We start from the raw sequence: 19,613 nt of genomic DNA on the forward strand, positions 1-19,613 counted from the left end.
CCATTCCACATTATCCACAAACATGTTCCAATAAGAAATGATACAGGGTAAAGATGTTATATCCTTTTGAAACAGTCTCCTTATAGAACTGTTGTTGTTAACAGAATGACTGGAAAAGCAGATTTTACCTGTTGGAGTGTTTACAGGTGATAATAGAGGCGGATGTTGACCACCAGACCTAGACTGAAACTTAAAAAGCATGCATACTCCAGAGGGTATGGCACCAAACACTTTTGCTAAATCCCCAGGTGTCACAGGTATTCGATATTGTGACAAAAATTCTTCATATGTGAAAAGAAGATCCTGCCTATTAAAAAGCTGATCTACCAGTAAAATATTATTGTCGAACCAGTTTTTCATGAAGAGAGACTTGTGTTTATATAAGATGTCCTTGTTATTCCAGATGTAATAGCTGTGAGGAGAAAAGTTGTGCTTGTAGATAAGTGACCACGATAAGAAGGCTTGGCGATAAAAAGCAGACATTTTTACAGGAGTTTTACCAGTATCAAAGTTACAGACAAGAAAAAAATCTATGCCACCAAGTTTAGATAATATATGGAGAGGTATTATATCCCAAATTGAGGTAGGGTTTTTAAGTAATTGCTTCAACCAATTAATTTTAAATGTATTGTTCAATGAGTAAAAATCCAGAAAATTTAGGCCACCACTTTCATATGGGTTCATAAGAACTGATTTCTTCAGGTAATGAGTTTTATTTTTCCATATAAAATTGAAGAGCATTTTGTCAATCTCTCTTAGAAGTTTATCATCAAGATGCAGAACCAGAACTGCATAAGTTAGACGGGAGATTCCTTCTGCTTTAGTGAGTAGAATTCTGCCTCTCATGGACAGATCTCTTGAGAGCCAATGGTTTAATTTTCTTTGAGTTTTTTGTATAATGTTCTAAGATTTTGATCTTTGGCAATTAGTATTCCTAAGTACTCAAAGAAGAAAAGTAGTCACCAAAGCCAAACTTGTTAAAAGACTACAAGATGAAGTGATGCTCAACTGTGTCGAAGGCCTTGTAGAAATCCAAAAATAGTATAAATGCATTGTCCCACAAAGTAGGCTGTTTTCCCTTCGTCGCGTGCTCTATTTATCTTAGGCCACAGTCTCTGTCTATTTTCTCTGTCCTCCTTCGTCAAATCCTCGGTGAAGCGTAGACCGCTGGCCTGAAGAAAGGCGTTGTTCTTGGCAGCTTTCCAAATAACCTCTTTGATTCGGCGGGAGATGAACCTGATGATGATACCGCGGGGCTTTGAGTTATCTTTGCGCCATTTCCCGACTCGATGAGCAATGTCTATGACATCTGGGAGCTTTTCCTTCTCGCATGGCAGCACTTTCTGACACACACTGATCACCTCTGTATGCACATTTTCCTTTTCCGCTTCAGGTACACCATAGAGCCTCAAATTCCACCGATGCCCGTAACTTTCCAAGTCAGCCACATGAGTCTTGCATTTCGTAGCTGATTCCTCACTTTTCTCTACTCTTTTTTCAATGAGAACAATTTTTTCATTCATAGATTTTATCTCTGTGCGGATACTGTCCACCATTTTCTCAAGCGCATCACTTCTGGAGTTAATAAGGTTTGCCAGCATGCGGTCACTTTAAACGTATTGTCTGGTGTTTGAGCATAAGGAAAGGCAGGTTTCTTGGCAAGTGGAGGCTTATTTGGAGTCACAGGTAGCGGAGGGAATTCTAGCTCGCACGCTGTTTGTAGGTTACAATCCATGCCGTTCCTGTAGTCGTGGTCGCTAGCAAAAGTGCTAGCAGAACTTTCCTCTCCTGAGCAAGGCTCACTTCTCCGTCCAGATTTGGACATTTTATGTGGCACAAGTTGAAGAGGACACTACAAAATGATGTAGAATGAATGATGCACCAATGTTTCTTAACAAAATATTGTCAACTTTCGTAGAGAATGCCTAAATAAAAAGTTTTGTGCTGAGAGCTCGATAAAGTCCGACTAGTCACACCGCCATCTTGCTGGAACCCCCGCCTGATGTATGCTTCTGCGCCGCATCGACGGCATAGCTACACGTAACCCTCTGCATCAACGCGGACCCCTACATCGCAGCCTGATGCGCACCTCCACGGACCACAAGGGCTCTGATTGGTCCACTCAAAATGTCATTTCTGGCAGTTCTCAGACTGGACTCGTTTAGTGGTCATACAGACCACCTCCGCAAACGTCTTCCCTGTAGCCTGTGCTTCAACATTTGCAAAAAAAGAATTTGTTCATCGATATCAATGAGCTCCAACTCCAAACACACCCACTTCACCTCGGTCGCCTTGACCGGAAGATAAACAAGGATTTGGATGTGACCCCTCTGAAACCAAACACACACACAGCCACACACCCCTAGCGGTGTGGCGGTGAATTGCAGAGCGACGCATTCCCTTGCAGCTTATCCGTTTTGCTTCTTTCTCTTCCCCTGTATGTTTCTGCTTCGGTGTTATCAGCTTTTGTTAAATCACCTTAAAATGTATGTTGTCTTTACTTATTTTCACCTGCTATCTGGTTTTTAAAACAGCTGATTTGTGCGAGGAAGTTTGACAACGTCAATCAATTCCTGATCAGAACCAGCACAGGAACTTCACAGAGTTTTATCATAAATTCACAAACTAAACAATGGTTGAAGTTGACATTTGACAAGAAAGGTTGCAGAATAACGGGTGAATTTACTGGACAGACGCAATGAAAGTTTCTGTCCAGCAAGTATAAGGAGAGAGAGAGAGGGAGAGCACTTCATTGATCACAGATGGCATCGATCTCCAAAAATGTATTACTAATACAGTATGTGACGGCCAGGTAAAGTTTATGTTTGGTCAATGCTGTATATATATTACCAGGATTATATTTAACTTACAAACACTGGACTGATGTGCAGAGAAAGAGAGAAATGGGCAATATGCTGCATTACGTTCTCCAAAAGGAGGGCAAATAAGCGTCCGGCTTGAGGCTGCGTTGCACGCAACAACGGACGCAACGGACAAGGCATTAACATTCCGAACCGTCCGGCCTTAAGCTACCCTAGTTGTAAACTGCAACTGGTAGGCTTGTTCGCGACGGCACAGTTTCTGGCTTACGATCGAAAAAATAAAGGTAAATTTTACACCACAAAAAGGCAAATAATCCATAAAATATCATTAAACTAAATATTGGAGTGGTTTTTGTAATTTTTAGATCTCTGTTAACGCAGAAATTTACATTTCTAGCTCGACTTCTTCCCGGCATTCGCCGCCATCTTTTTTTGAGTGATAACCCTCATTGCCAAGGGAGGTCCAAGAAGAGCTCAAAATCGAGGGAGAAAAAGCCCTCAAACTCCCCCCTAAACTCAACTCTCGGGAGAATTGGGACAGTCCTCACACTCTGTGGGAACAAGACTGAGGGTTAAGAATGAGGGTTAAGACTGAGGGTTAAGACTGAGGCTTAAGACTGAGGGTTAAGGGGAGAATTGGGATTGGGCTGCTTATCACAGTTTTATAACTGCTTTTCCTCTATGGGTATTGCATGAGAATATTACTTTAGCTCCAGTGAACCAGGGGTTATCAACGACTCACTATCAGGCAGGCATAAAAAATCTGCCTCATAAACACTGTAACTTTTAAAATTCCTGGAGCAGCTCCGTTTATCTGATGAGTCCACAGTATACTGGACATACGATCCTGCTGCTTCACTTGAGCTCACTTAAGCAGTATAAGCCCTAAGAAAAGTTCTTTTTACTTTTTATAAAAGTTTTTTTTCTTAAAAATCAGTTTTCTGAAATGCACTTTGCAGATTTGTAAAAAATAACCACTCTAGGAACAGCACGGTGCCAGATCCACTCCTGTTAGATGACCACATTGGACCCATGTATTTGAAACACATGAACATGAAAAAACATTTATTCATTCATTTATATGCAAAGTTTGGATATGAGAGTTTCTTAAAGCAAAAGTGAGGATGTTAAGGATTGAAATATTGTACATACATGAATAAATGCAAGCTGGACAGTTTGCAGGATGGCTTTCACAACTTTGGCTCTTGGCTGACATCCTAGCATCATTGCAACATGACACACACACACAGTTATAAAGTAATTTACTCCTTTAGGCCATGTGACATCTTTAACATTATTTGAAATCAAACTTTTGCAAGAGGTCCTGTTGAAATTTCAGAGCTTCCATCAGTGAGGGTCAGAGGGTCAAGGGAACTATTTGGGTGTGCAATCTTAGAAGTGTGTATCGTTTGATTCAGTTGAGAAGGCAAGGAGGAGAATTTGACCCAACACAAAAGCCTTGATCACACAAAATTCAGTGCAGTTTCTTTGGCATCACCAATTAGTCTAACAAGCTTACGTTTGGACTGTGGTAGGAAGTCAAAGTCGCCAAAGAGAACCCACATATGCATATGGGAGGACATGCAGACTCCTAGTAGAAAGACTATCTGACCAGGAACCTTCTAGCTGTGAGGAGGCCCCTGAAAAACCCAGTGAATGGGCCCTACCCTGTTGTGATTTGAACTCTTTTTACCTCTTAAAAAAAATCTTGCATTTTTTTGCCTTCATTAAAAGAGAATGGACAGAGGATGGAGCCAGAAAGAAGGATGAGAGAGAGATAAATGACAGGCAGTAAAAGAGAAAGAGGCCAGACTTGAACCCTCGTGGGGTGTGACCTAACCATTGGGCGATCTGTGCCCCATTTTGTAACTAATTTTTGCCCCTTCTGCCACTTTTTGACCACCTTCCACCTTTTTTTGCCAATTTTTTTAACCCTCTTTGTCTTTTCTAACCCCTTTTTGCCTCATTTATTCAATTTGTGCCTCTTTTAACCTCTTTAGCCACTTGTTGCCCAATTGTGCAACTTTGAACCTTTTTTTAATTACTTTTTTTGCTATTTTTCAACCCCTTTCACTTCTTCAGCCACAAACTCTTGCCTCTTATCCAATGTTTGTTTCTTTGAACCATTCTTGCCATTCTCCACTTTTCACAACTTCATTTTTGCCACTTTTTGACAGCTATTTCTGCCCATTCTTACCCTTTTTGTCTTTCCTAATCCATCTCTGCCTCTTTTATCCAATTTTTGCCACTTTTTGCAACTTTGAGCCCCTTCTTCAGCTGCCATTTTTTGCCACTTTTGAACCATTTTTGCTACTCTGTAACCACGCTTCGCCACTTCCTTTCTGCCAAATTTGGACAATTCTTATGCCAGTCTTTTACCCTTTTTGTCTTTCCTCACCCATTTTTGCCTGCTTTATCCAATTTTCACCATTTTCCACCCATGTTTTTACCTTTTTGCTTTATCCAACCCATTTTGCCCCAATTTGTGCCTCTTTTAACTCATTTTTGCTCCATTTTACCGATTGTGCCACTCTGTAACCACTTCAGCCATTTTTTTTCCAGTCAGTTTTTGTCACTTTTAACCCTTAAAAAAAAAAAAAAAAAACTTTTTTCTCTTCCGTACTTTTTGTAAATATTTAAGTATTTTTCCCTTTAAGTTATTTCAGTTACTTTCACTTCATTCCCTGGCATCCTGATGTTCATCCACATCATGTCTTAGCTATGAAGTGTGGCATTATTTTCCAAAGGTTTAGTTTAATGTGCCCATCTACAACATAGATGTTACAAAAAAGGTTATTCTGTTTCAAGAAAAGAGCTTTACATTTTGACAAAAGTATATTTTAAGTTTGAGATCATGGCAAATTTCATTGTTTTCGAAAGAAAAACATTTTCAAGCAGTTCACAAACAGTTATCAGCAACTTTCAGTCCTCTGCATCAATCTCCTTGTATGGGGATAATCATGTTGCACAGCTAAAAAAAAAACCATTTTGCTAATAAGGAAGTAAAAAGACTGGACACCGGAAGGCGGACGAAAGTGTTGTGCACAGATAAGTCCAAGTTTGAGATCTTTGGATCAAACAGAAGAACATTTGTGAGATGCAGCACAAATGAAAAGATGCAAGAACAGCTTGAAACCATCAGTCAGAGAGGTGGAGACAGCGTGATGGTCCGGGTTCTTTGGAGGCGGTAGAAGAGGAGATTTGTAAAGATTGGAAGTGACCTACCCTGACATGCCAGATGATTGTGTTTCACACATCCATCTTGAAAACCGTCAATACTAAGTGTTTGTTCTGAATGAATGTTCTATCTGTCACATTTTTACTGACCGATCAGAGCAACACAACACATGACGTAGCCGCTATTGAGGTGCGCATGCGCAGCTACCAAGGAATAACGTGAACCATGGAGACTGTAGACATGTCAGTACATGACTTTTGTCGTTTTTGAAAAGAAAACAACTCACTGCTGTTCTTTGTTCTTCTTTTAACGAAGAAATGTTGTCAAGTTCTGATAAAACTAGCACTTTAGCAGCATCCACGCTAAGCCCTTCTGCCATAATTGCACCGGCCTCTTGTTGCTGCTTGTTTATGTCACTCCGCCGCGCCTGAGAGTACTGCCCCTCGTGGCTGACTGGTCCTTTCACCCTCTAACTGGGCCCGAACAGTTCACACGGAAGCTTTGCAAAATGAATTCGCCAGTGAAAAATAAGGAAATGGGCATAACCATCTGCTTTGCAAGGTTAGACGAGACCCTTGAGGAAGGAAAGCTATCACAAGATCATGCAACCCTGATGAGCTGTTGTGGGAGCAGTTAACCACATGAAGGAAGACTCCGTCAACCCAAGCCATGCTTCAGAAAGCGTTGGCTGAAATCTCATCAGATTTCCTTGGAAAAACTGATAGCTGGAATGCCTGAGGTCTTCACAGCTGTAGCTACTGAAAACGATGTTTTTCATGAAAGCAAAGTTTAAAGAACATTTTTCATTAAAATCATTTTTTCTAACTGTGACGATATCAGCATGACCAGTTTATTTGCTGTTTTTCCTATTCAGACTAATAACATGAATATTTCCGTGGAATACAAGAAAAATTCCAACTGATCCCAAACTTGGTTTTTACAGCTTAACTTTACAAGAGACTATAATTTTGCTAACCTCCATGGGCCCCCTATTTGTCTGGGCTCCAGAAAGCTCTCCCCTTTTTCCCCCTTAAGGGTGGCCTTGTTTCCCATGTTCTAGCAACATCCTAAAACCAGCTTTGTGATTTGACAAGCTGAAGTGCATACATCATCATCATCATCATTAGATTGACTGATTCCGGCTGCAACAGCTCAGTTCTGATAGCAGAAATGGTTGGGTCATAAACCAATAATTTAGAATTTCATGGTGATTTCGAGAATGGTGACCCTTGGCTACACCCTTTGAATCACTACAGCATCAGTGCTTTTTTAAATTGTTTTTTAACTGCAAAACTTATCCATCCTTACCATAACCTGACAGAATCAGTAAGGAAGTGATTGTTGCTCTTTTTGCAGAAGGAGTGATCCACCCCCACCACTCCAGGTTATCCCTCTATTCTTGTTTCCTGGCACTGGCTGGAGGCCTTATTGTGCCTCACACAAACAGTGTATTTGTCTGTTTCATGCCTGTTTAAACTTGGATTAATCCCTGTTATAAAGACAGAAAAGTAAAGTCCTGCTAAAGAAAGGATTTTCCATGGAAAGAAATTGTTCAAACGTCCAGTTAGACAGAAGAGAACATGGATGATAAGCTCTGAGATCTTAAGTGGATCAGAAAGCTGCTGTGAGTGGTAAATCATTAGTTGCTTTGTAAATCATTAATGCTGGTAATAAGATAGTGCTGCTCTGAAACGTCCTTAGCATGAGAGAAATTTATCTTCTCTGGAACAAAAGGAAAACCTGACACCACACCCATTTATCTCCGAGCACAGGGAGCGGACGGTGGCTTCTAACTGCTTGCCTGAGTAGCCAGCACTAAATCAGTCATAAAATAATTCAGTGGTTTTGTTATCAGATCAAGCATGTGTGTAAGGGGAATGTTGTTAAAATACCCAAGAGACTGAAGGAAGTGAAAGAGTTTTGCACCACCAACAAAAGGATGTTTAAACAGAAGAAATGTCATCACTGGCCAGCAGGAAGTCTTTAAAAGGAAGTGACAGTTTTAGTGGATTCCAAGGAACAAGGCTAGATTACAAGGGCTGGGAAGTAAGAGGGGGGCTTTGTGTTTTTTCATAACTTCTCTGGAAAGAGCATCCATCTGAGGAGAGAGAGTATAAAAAGAAGGTGCAGCAAACATGGGGCACAAAGTCCGTTACTCTCAGACGGATTAACACTTCAGCGGTGTGTTTTCTAAACCTGAGAAGGAAATCCCAACAGAACGACCACCAAAATGAGGACTGCAATCATCTGCATAATTTTCCTGGCCTGTGCTTCTGTTTGCTTTTCAGCACGTAAGTATGCAAATTTAAAGGATTGGTTTTCTGCATTATTTTGTATGGAAGCCCAAAGAGGACATACATCCATACTTCTAATTTTACTGCATTTTTTGTTGGCTTTTTTTAATTCTATATCGTAACTTACTTACCTAGTTATTTCTGGTAAACAGCGCTAGTTTTCTTTAGATAACAAGGTTCATTTCTGTTGTATTATGGGTATCTATATCATTTTAGGGCTTCTGGCTTTACATTTCTTCAAACTGTGAAACCAAAGCCATCTTTTTTCCTTTCCAGCTATTCTTGACTGCCGTTGCCCACGTGCAAACAAGAACGTAAGAGTCGCTAACATCGAGGATGTCCAGATTCTTGATCCCCGTCCATACTGTCAGAAGCTGGAGGTCATGTAAGTTCAAACGTTTTTTTCTTTAAATATATCAGTATGATTGCCTTCTCAATGAGAGCAGATTTAAAAAGTGCTTTCTTCGCTCCTCCCTTCCACAGTGTGACGCTGAAAACCGGTGGCTCGCGGTGTCTCGACCCCAGAGAAGCGTTCACTCAGGCGATCATGAAAGCCAAACGACTGTAAGTGCAAAGAAAAGCTGTGTTTACGTGCTTTTATTTTCATGCCAACAGAGCGTGGACCGATGGTTGGAAGAAATCTAAGGTGAATGGAAACAGTCATTTCAAAGTCAGCAGCTCAAAAGTAATGCTGCACGTATAAACCTTTACTGCAGCCTGTTTGCATGAAAAAAAGAGGCACAAACACTGAACTGATGCAGTCCTGCAGATGCTTATAAAAGGAAGGGGTTAAAAATCAACCATGTTTGGCAAATCATGAGCAAAAACATTGATAAAGCAAACATTTAATACATTTTTTTTTTATTTTAGTTTGAAAAAATAATGATTATTCAAGAGACCCTGCACTGTTGGACTGGGGCTCCAGAGCTAATTTAAGAACTTATGTTTGGAGGAATGGAAACCCTTTAAAACCATGGTCTGATGTTCAAACAGGGCATGTGTTTGTATTTTGCATTAATGGTGCATTTCTGGCATTTTGGATATCAAATGACCAACGCCGTTCAGAAGAGGGAGGTTAAGGGGATAACTACATTTAATATTAAACTGGAATAGTAAAACTTTCCAAAGTAAAAAAATATGAATATACTTATTTATGTAGTGGTACAATACAGCCTTTTTCAAAACTCTAAGCCCCTTTCTCAAAACAGAATTGCCTTTTTTGCTAATGTTAACACTGTGAATGGGAACATTGACTAAACCACTAGGAAAGTAATGTCACACTTCATAGCTAAGGCTTAGCTCTGATGTATTTTAAAAGCCCAGCTAGAAACGGATATTGCAAATTAGCTTGGGCAACAAATGCTGTAGTGTGTGGCAACAGTTTACTTGCTTCACACTTGTCGCTGTACAAATAAACATTAAAATACATAAATAAATAAATAAAATTAAAAAAAACTGGTTCAAAGGGGCAAAAATTGGCAGAAAAAAATGGTTAAAAAGAAGTGTGAAATGTGGCAAAAATGTTTCACAATGTTCTTAAAAAGAAGTAAAAAGGGTTAAAAGGAGGAAAAAAATAATAAAAAATGTGTTAAAAATGACAAAAATGCTCCAAAAATGTCCATACAAAGTCATGAAAAAGGGTAAAAGAGTGGGGGGAAATGGGCAAAATAGGGCAAAAAAATTTATTCAATGCTAAAATTGGAATAAAAGAAAAAAAATTGGTGCAAAGGAGTTGAAAGTGGGGAAAAGTATCAAAAATTGGTTAAATGTGGCAAAAAAACCCACACTATACAGTAATGAATAGGGGTTAAAAAAGTGAAAAAATAATCAAAAATGGCTGAAGTGGTGAAAAAATTGTTTCAGAGTGGGAAAAAAAGCAAAAAGTGACAGTGGCAAGAGTGAAGAAAGAATCAAAAATTGGTTTAATGTAGCAAAACTGTTGCAAAACTGTTGCAAAACTTGGCAGAAAACTTTGCTCAAAGTTGCAAAAATGTTGCAAAATGGCTGTGCAAAGTAGCGAAAATTGGTTAAAAAGTGAAAAAATACGAAGTGTGGCAAAAAAAAAGATTAAATGTTGCAAAAATAGGATACAAGTGGAAAGTTGGCAGAAAAATTGACGATGCGGGGGTTAAAAAGTGGCAAAAATTGGTAAATTGAAACACAAATGAGATAAAAGTAGCAAGAATTGGTTAATACAATGCAAAAAGGTTAAAAATGGGTGGAAAAATTGTGAAATGGGTTTAAAAGTGGCAAAGAGGTGCAAAAATGATCAAAAATGGCCATATAGAGTAGTAAAACAAGGGTTAAAGAGTGAAAAAAGGAGCCAAACACAGTTAAAGAGTGGAAAGAGGAGCAAAACAGGGTTAAAGAGGGGCAAAGATTGGTATGAGGCACCAGTGAGACCAAACTGTTGAAAACTGGTTATCACAAAAACGGTATAATTGATGCAAAAATATGTGAAAAGAGGTTAAAAGTGGCAGATAAATGTAAAAGTATCCAAAACATGGCTTTAGGGGTCAAAAATGTTGCAAAAATGGCTCTATTAGTGGAAAGGATTTAAAGAGTAGAAAATAAAGAGTAAAGGAACATCTTATCTTGTCTTAAAAAATACAAAGTGTCAGAAAATTAGTTTAAGGGTAAAATTGGCAGGAGGTGAAGTGGGCATAAAAAACTGGTAAAAATTAGTTAAACGAGGTATAAATGAGATAAAGTTGAAAAAAAATGGGTAACTACAATGCAAAAAAGGACAAAAACGGCGAGAAAAAAGGAAAAAGGGGTTAAAAGGTGCAAAGACCAGCAAAAGTATTTAAAAATTGAATGTCAAAAATGTTGCAAAAATGGCCGTACAAAGTGGCATTCATGAGTGAAACAGTGGGGAAAAGATGTTAAAAAATAAATAAACACAATAAGCAAAAGTAAAAAAAATTTGACATAAGGACCCCATAAGAGCTTCCTTCACTTTTAAGCTCCAAAATTGATTTTCTGTTAGCCAACTGAATCACAACTAGGGAATTTCAGGGGCCCAGCTAACTCTGAGGGTGGGCCTGTAAGAGACCCTGTACATCTTTCACAACCTTTCCCCATTCAGTTTGAATAAACATGCCTCAAATGGCAATAGAGAAGAAATGTTGTGTAAAACTGGTGGATAAACATACAAGTCTCAGTTACTAAAACAAGGAGACAAGAAGAAGGAATGGGACACTTGGCGTACACTATGCTGCTTACTAGTCTCAGCCAAGGAAAAACTCTGATATCAGCAAGCTGTGAGCTTGAAGCCAGATTTCCAGAGAAGTCCAAAGTAGTTTAAACCATCATGCCCTTAAAGTTGATCTCATACCAAAAATATGAGAACACAGACTCCAGTGGCTGATGCTGAGTCAAACTGACTCTATGAATGGTTCAAAGACGCACAGGAAGGGAGACTCCACTCCTTACCTTACTGTGGCCTGGGACCTTGAAGTAACTTAACCACCCTCTGAATATCTATGAAGACATAGGGGAGACACTGAAATCTCTCGTTTATGTTGTCACTGTCGTGTTTCATGTTCTCTGTATGACTAATGAAGATGGCAAAACCGTTTTCATGTGTCATGTTGACATTTATTTACACTGAAGTCTGTTCATATAGTGGGAAGGCTTGTTTATCTATGCAAATTAAGCACAGACCACTGCTCTGAAATGCATAAAATAAGCAAAAATACAGTGTGTTTTAGAATACAAATATTTTTCTAAAGTTGGGGGTTAAGAGGTCAGAAATTATAAATACTCTCAGTAACAATGCCTTTAAAAATGCAGCAACACAGTATTTGTATTTTGTAACTGCTTACACCTGCAGAGGGAGTTCCTCTTTTTTTCTCAGGCCAAATTTTAACTCATAGTTCACCACTTTAGGACTCAAAGGTAGAGGAAAGGATGAGGATTAGTTGCATTGCATGTCCTAAATTTATTTTTAACCAATCTTTTAGCTTGCTGAACATTATGAGAAGAAAATCTTGCATGTGCAGCCTTTAATGATGAGTAACCAGCAGCAGCAGCCCTTATAATGGGTCATAAGGAAAATCATTTTAGAGAGCTTGAAATTTCTAATAAAAAGTTGATCTTATGTCTTCTTCACAGGTCCATGGTTCGTGCTTTGATGAAGAGGAACACCATCAACCTATCCACAACCACTCTGTTGACCACAGTGACATCAACATCACCATAGTACATCTGACTGTGCTCCTCACCGATTCGATTGAACAAGGTGTGGGTTTAAAGTAAGAAAGGTCAGCATAATTTTTTAAAAAGAGTACTGCTGAGGTCTGGCAGAGGAGGTTATTTACCATCCACTTTGAGTAAACTGGCAGCTAAGAGGCCGCTACACGTCACACTGTAAATTATTATAAATGACTGTGTCAATATGGAATCCATGTGTAAAGGGAGAGGTTGTTTTACTGTGATTGAACACACTTGTTAGCCACACTTTATTTTATTTTACCTGTCTGTCATACTTAAACTTTTGTGTGAAACACTTGTATGTGATGGAACCAAGGCTGGCAGATAATATGAAGGTCACTGATGACCAGTTATGTTTTGGCATTTTTGAGTGAACAGGATTTGGTGAATGTAAATTTGTATTGATTATATCAAAGCAGGTTTATAGCAAATCTTCTTTAACAACTTGACTGTACATCTTACTGTATTTATGTCTTCTTTTTTGTAAAACTGACTGTAAGTGTTGGAATAAATCTGAGCAGCATGAAAATTATTTGATGTTTTATTAATTATTATCCAGATAAAGTCATTTCTAATTCCAGCTAGAGCTTCTGGAAAGCTACTCTGATATTTTCTAGTGTCCATTCTGTGAAGTGCTGCTTAGATTTTCCATCCAGACCTGTATACTGGAGCACAAAGACACTAAAAGGGCACATATCTCTTTTGTCCAGGTCTTTTCACCCCTGGTAATACACCCAGAGACCACCAGGCCTTTGGTGCATCCATAGCACGACAAGTGGCTCATGGCAACCTTACTCCCCGCCCAGATGGGCGCCACATCCACCTCTTACTGTGTTCCAAATGTGTGGACTGGTTATTTTTTTCAACAGACTATTTTATCATTCACCTGGTAAAATGTAAAGACATCCAGAGTATTACCGGGCTTGTACCAATCCTCCTTTTCACCTGATGATGCCCTCAGGTGGGCTTACTCGCCACATCTATGCCTTAAGGAGACAAGAGATACACCACAAACATCATGTTGTGATGCAATGTAAACAAAACATGGTTCTGACTTAGGCTGGCCAAACACTTCAGGATCTGTAGCCTGATTTGAGGCAAGGTTTGCCTCCCCCATTGATTGTGGGGGCGGAGCCTCGTCGCAAACAACTATCTGTCTTGATAATCCTTGTGTGTGGTCACCACGATTACTTTACCGCTGCAAATCCTCGCCTCCCAGACCCCGAGTCGTAAATATCAAACATGTTTGGTATTTACGATTCAAGGTCATAGTGCCTTTTGATGTAGCACCCACATCAACCAATGAGAGCGAGCAGACCAGGTAGCATAACCAGCCAGATCGTACGTACTTTCCCCACTCACTGTGCCTCTATTCCACCCAGGAATTCATCCTGATTCTTGTCCTTGTTTTCTAATTTTTGTGGCTGAGTCGTTTAATGCAGGGGTGTCAAACTCAAGGCCTGGGGGCCAAATCCGGCCCGTGGTAGTTATACCCGGCCTGCAAGGTTCTATCATATTTTTGTTATAACTGTCCCCCCCAGTATAAGGTCTGCAGATTTCCTCCTGTATAAAAATGTAAACTAAACCTCAATGATTTAAAAAAAATCCTTTTTAAAACTTACAAATTTTGAAAAGTAAAAATAATTAGATAAAAAGTCAGGAATGTGGGGAAAGAAATTTGTGTTTTCGTTTCATTTTTAAAATTTTGCATCTCACAGATACGAATTAAACTTATGAGTTTGTATTTTTATTTCACATTTTGACCTTTAGACTCATGATTTTGAATTTTATCTCACTTTTTCACTTTGTCAATTCCTAACTCTGACTTTTAATCCCATATTTTGAACTTGTAGACTCACAGTTTAAAACTTGAACTCATAATTTGACCTTTTTAACTCATGATTTCAAATTTTGGCCCATATTTTGACTCTTAAATATCACTAACTCAACTTGTTTTTCATACATACATGTTTATTTGACTTTTAAAAACATTATTTTGACTTATAATTTTGCGTTTGAACTTTTTGAACTAACATTTTTGCCTTTCTATCTCAAATTTTAAGACTTTAAACTTTAACATCATTTATCATCAGTGCTAAGTTTGTTTTTTTTTTTTCTCCATTATTTATTACTGGTGAAATAAGGTTGACAGTTTATGGCTGTATGTTGACCCTGTTAGGTCCTCAGGTCAGACCTAAACTCAGAATCTGGCCCCTGCTGTGATTGAGTTAGACATCCCTGGTCTAATGTGTGCGCTCAGATGATTATAAGATGAAAAGTCATTTGAATTTGTCCTTCTGTTTGTGGTCTCCCACATTTTAAAATCATTTAAGATTTGAAAATCGCTTAGTGTGGGGCCACGCTACGTCAAATGTTTATGTCTGGGCAGAAGAGAAGGCAGTTTCAGTCCTGTTTTAGCTAGAGATTTTCTCCTTGTCTCTCTTTTGATTTCTTTGTTTTTATCTTTTGTGGGTTTTATTGGCTCTTCTAATAACATGTTTATGTTTCTGGTGTATTTCTTTCTCTCTGCGTCGTTGTGTTTTGATGTCTTGTGTGCAGGAGTGGAAAGTAACTAATTACATTTACTCAAGTTACTGTTATTGAGCAGCTTTTTGTGTAGTTTTTAAAATCACTACTTTTACTTAAGCACATTTGAGTGAAGTATTGTACTAAATTAAATTTTAAAAAGCATAAAAAAATTCAACATTAAAAGCCACAACAAGAAGGTTCAAGCTTTCTGCCAAAAACATGAAATCAACAGTCATTTGGCTTTCACAACACATGGCAGTCAGTACATGCACATAGCATATTTTTTCCCAAAACAACTGTTGGATTTGACTTTAGTTCGGTCAAACCCCATCATAAATAACCTGGTTAGATGTCCATATGTTCTTGTTTTTTGCACATTAAGGACAGGTCATATTTCACTGTGAAAGCCCCTTGGGTATCAAAAGTAGCTCCTCAGTACTCAGTACTTTGAGTAAATGTAAAATAACTTACTTTTTACTTTTACTTAAATAGATTTATATACCAATACTTTTACTTCTGCTCAAGTAAATTTTAACCAGTGTAACAATACTGAGCATAATAGTCTGGTACTCTTGCTTGTGTGAAGCACTTTGAATTGCATGGCTGCTGAAATGTGCTATACAAATAAACTTGCCTCGCCTTGCCTTACTTTAGCCTCAATTGTTGGCCCAAATTAGCCTTAAAGTTCCACCCAGTACAATATGTCTAAAATAACTAATAACGGTTATTGAAAGTTTAAACACTTTACATTTTCCTTTATGTGTAGTATATCCTTTGAAAATGTGAATTTAAAGAAAAACAAAGAGGCTCTGTAAGTTTTTTTAATATATTTTATTTGTAATTTTTCAAATTTCACAAGAGAAAATAAAAAAATAAAAAAGACAAACAACAGGGCTCAGAAAATCAGTTACCAAACAAAACAATGTGCGAAGCTACAAATTATATAATGTGATTCCAAAAGCTGCGCATCAAATGTTGAGGCAGAGAATAATAGGCACATGTAAAAATGATAATATAATGTGGAGATAAGATACGTTTACATGCAGACAATTTTCATCCCAAACTGGACTTGTCCAAGTGGACAAGAAATGGATCCCAAATAGCAGAGAAAGTTTTTATCGAGTCAGTCCTTAAAAATCTGAGTCTCCCCGTCTGTATGACTGTCAACATACTAGAAACCCATTTCTGAAAAGAAGGTGGAGAGGGGGATTTCCAGTCACTAAGAATGAGTCTCTTGGCCACGGTCATTCCCAGAATTAGTGCCTGTTTCAAGGATGTTGGAAGTCCTTTAGTTGAGCTTGAGTGGCCAAAAATGGCAAGTCCACACTCTGACTTGCGAGGTCTGTTGTAAGCTTTTGAATACCAGTCAAATATTTTAGACCAGAATGCTGTTAATGATGAGCAAAACCAAAATGTATGAGACAGTGTTCCCTCCGACACTTTGCACCTGTCACACAATGGTGAAATTGACGGATAAAATTTATGCAGTCTAACTTTGGAATAATGCAGACGATGAATAACCGTAAACTGGATTAGCTGATGCCTATTGTTTATAGAGCATGAATGTATGATAGACAGACATCTCTCCCACATATCATCAGATAATTCAATACCTAGTTCTTCTTTCCATGCATTCCCACCTCCATCAGTGTGAGCTGAAGTGCCATCATCAAACAAATGTACAAACTTGGAAATAATATGCCTGGAGTCAGGGGGGCTTTTTAAAATGTCAAAAAATGCATGTTCTGATGGAAAGGTTTCAAAATTATGGATTTGAGATCGAACATAATGTCTTACTTGCAGGTAGCGGAAAAAATGTGACTGTGAAAAAATTAGATGTATCTTGCAATTGACTGAAGGATGCAAACTGACGGTTTACATATAGGTCCTTGATGGAGACTAGACCCCTCTCTCTCCAGGCATGATAACCTTTGTCTGACTGTGAAGGTAAAAAGGAATGGCTAAAACAAATTGGTGTTTGTACAGAGGTACCTGGTAGATTCAGAAAGCTTCTGACCTGTTTCAAGATTCTTACAGAGTGTTTAACAGTAAAATTTAAGTTCTCTGAAAATTCTGGTTTCTCTAATTTTGAAAATAGCATAGCTGGTAGAGAAGAACCTGCAACTAAATTGGCCTCCATACTAACCCAAAGAGGAGTCCCTGGAGCCAAGGCACCTGGGGTCCCCTGCTGCCAGCACATGAGAGTTCTGAGGTTACCAGCCCAATAGTAATATTTGAACACTGGTAGACTTAGCCCACCCTCTGATTTATGTTTTTGCAGGTCTCTTTTTGAGATCCAATGATTTTTATAATTCCAAATATAGGGGATAATTATAGAGTCCAATTCCCTAAAAAATGCAGATGTGAGAAAAATTGGAAGGTTTTGACATAAGTAAAGAAACCTAGAGACAGAAATCATTTTAATAGAATTTATACGACTGATCATCAATAATGGCAAAATTTTCCAACTAGCTATATCTTCCTTAAGTTTTGAGAGGAACTCAGCAAAATTCAATTTGAATATCAATTTTGGGTTTTGAAGTATGGTCAGGCCAAGATAAGTAAAGTGGTCTTTTACTACTTTAAATGGGACATTAGCCAGGAAGCCTGATGAAAAGTCATCAGAGAGGGGCATGAAATCACATTTTGTCCAATTTATTGTCTAGCCAGATGTATTACAGAAAGAAATGATAGAGTCCAGAAGAATAGGTACAGACTGTTCAGAGTTTCTCAGGCACAATATTACATCATCAGCATACACTAATATATGTGTTTCCACTCCTCCAACCATCAAGCCTTCGATACCTGGGTGTTTTCTGATTTTCAGAGTGAGAGGCTCTAACGCGATAGCAAACAGAGCTGGTGAAAGGGGGCAGCCCTGCTGAACTGAACAATGTAGGGGAAACATGGTTGACTTGTCACCATTAGTTAAAATGGAGCATACTGGACTAGCATAAATTAACTTTACCCAAGATATAAAGGTTTCACCAAACCCCAACCTCCAGAGGGACTCGAACATGTAAGGCCACTCGACCTGATCGAAGGCCTTATTATGAGCATCCAGGGACAAAATTACCACTCCATTAGTCTTTCTATGGTCTGCATAAATAGTATTAAGGAGACGCCTCACATTTAAAAAAAGAAAACCTGCCAGGGATAAACCCCGTTTGATCCTGATGAATGATAGATGACAGGTGTTTGTTAACCGACATGCCAGCATTTTAGTGATTAATTTCCTGTCAAAATTCTGTTGTGCAATCGGTGTCTGGATCAGTCTCTTCTCTCGAGACTCTGTAAGTTTTAAACAGAAGCATTCGACGTGTAGTCACCAGTTGGATGCCACCCGCCGTTAAACAAGAAGAAGAAGAAGTAGTAGTCACCAGTTAACACGGTCACTCCTTAAAGCGTAACACCAGTCTTTGACATGAAACTGACCATGGATCCTATTCTTTTAATTATCCGGCAGCTGTCAGCTGATGCCCTACTCATTTTTACTCTGTATGATCGTGTAAGCATGACGTCAACTCTGGCATTTGAACCATACGTGATGTAGGCTAGCTTACATTATTTTTGTTTTAGCACACCTAGCTTAATACAACAGCATCCTCTTACCTGAGGGATTATAGAGTCCACGGTGAGTCTTTAAACTTTTCTTTAGTGAAACCAGGGTGGACTGAGTAACTTATGACTCCATACACAGTGTAGGCTTACGTAAGTATGTCAGATACATCAATGTCAACATATCTGGCACTAAGAGCTAACAGTGCTAATGCTAACAGCGCAGCTAATGAGCCACACCGGCAGCATCAGGGAAGGCGGAGACGGTGCACACAGGTTTCCTGAGCTCATACTGCCAGAAAATGCATGTGAGACTTCTTAACGTACGTTGAATTGATTCAGAAACGTCTAAATTCAAATTTGTGATTCTACTATGTTTTTCCAGAACCTCTACACTGGCAGGGAGCAAGTTTTACCCACCATGATTACTTTCATAGTTTGGACTTAAAGCATGCTAAAACGCTCCTAATTTAACATAGGCCTCTGATGTTAAACAGTCATTGTTTGTTTCATGTCACTAGTTTATTTCATTGTGTTAGCATGCTAAAATATCCACAGTGACATACTTCTGCACTGATATAAAGCAGTCAAGTTTATCATGTTCACCATCATAATTTACAGGCAGAAATTTACATTAACAATGTTCATTATTCTGGTCTGTTAACAAATGCCTACTGTGATTGACGCAGAATGACTCACAATAAGACCCCTCAAAGGTTAATGCATCAAAGAAAATAAAAGAAAATCCTGCAGAGCTATAATGTAAAACGTGATTTCAGTTCTTACAGTCATGGGATTTTGAGGCTATGCATGATGACCTATTTTTGTGACCCAAATGTCTACTAAAAACACATGCTGTTGATCATGAGACAGTATTATTTCCCAAGTCAAGTATGAAAGTGCTTTGTCAGGAAAATATTAGATTTGTCACTTATTATATAATAAGCCATATGCTGATCAAAAAACAATTTCAACTTACTTATAAAAACATTAGATAAGAGCAAAGGTTATGATAAA

General features: G+C 38.6%; 2 protein-coding genes across 4 annotated transcripts in view; both read left to right on the plus strand.

Moving 5' to 3' along the window:
• Positions 1–19,613, plus strand: part of cxcl19 (chemokine (C-X-C motif) ligand 19) — a 37,843-nt gene that overhangs the window by 6,338 nt on the left and 11,892 nt on the right. The window lies entirely within an intron of this gene.
• Positions 6,339–14,139, plus strand: LOC121504463 (growth-regulated alpha protein-like). 3 transcript variants are annotated; one of them, XM_041779254.1, is made up of 5 exons: positions 6,339–8,291; positions 8,571–8,679; positions 8,778–8,858; positions 12,411–12,537; positions 13,220–14,139. In XM_041779254.1, the coding sequence occupies exons 1-4, from the start codon at positions 8,231–8,233 to the stop codon at positions 12,496–12,498; spliced, it is 339 nt and encodes a 112-aa protein (XP_041635188.1). In that variant the 5' UTR covers positions 6,339–8,230; the 3' UTR covers positions 12,499–12,537; positions 13,220–14,139. The 3 variants fall into 3 exon arrangements, 2 of the variants coding, with proteins under 2 accessions (XP_041635188.1, XP_041635187.1); XR_005991468.1 differs by having other exon boundaries at positions 6,340–8,291; positions 12,411–12,559; XM_041779253.1 differs by lacking the exon at positions 13,220–14,139 and having other exon boundaries at positions 6,342–8,291; positions 12,411–13,041.

Source organism: Cheilinus undulatus, linkage group 22, assembly GCF_018320785.1.
Source record: "Cheilinus undulatus linkage group 22, ASM1832078v1, whole genome shotgun sequence".
Classification (NCBI taxonomy): domain Eukaryota; kingdom Metazoa; phylum Chordata; class Actinopteri; order Labriformes; family Labridae; genus Cheilinus; species Cheilinus undulatus.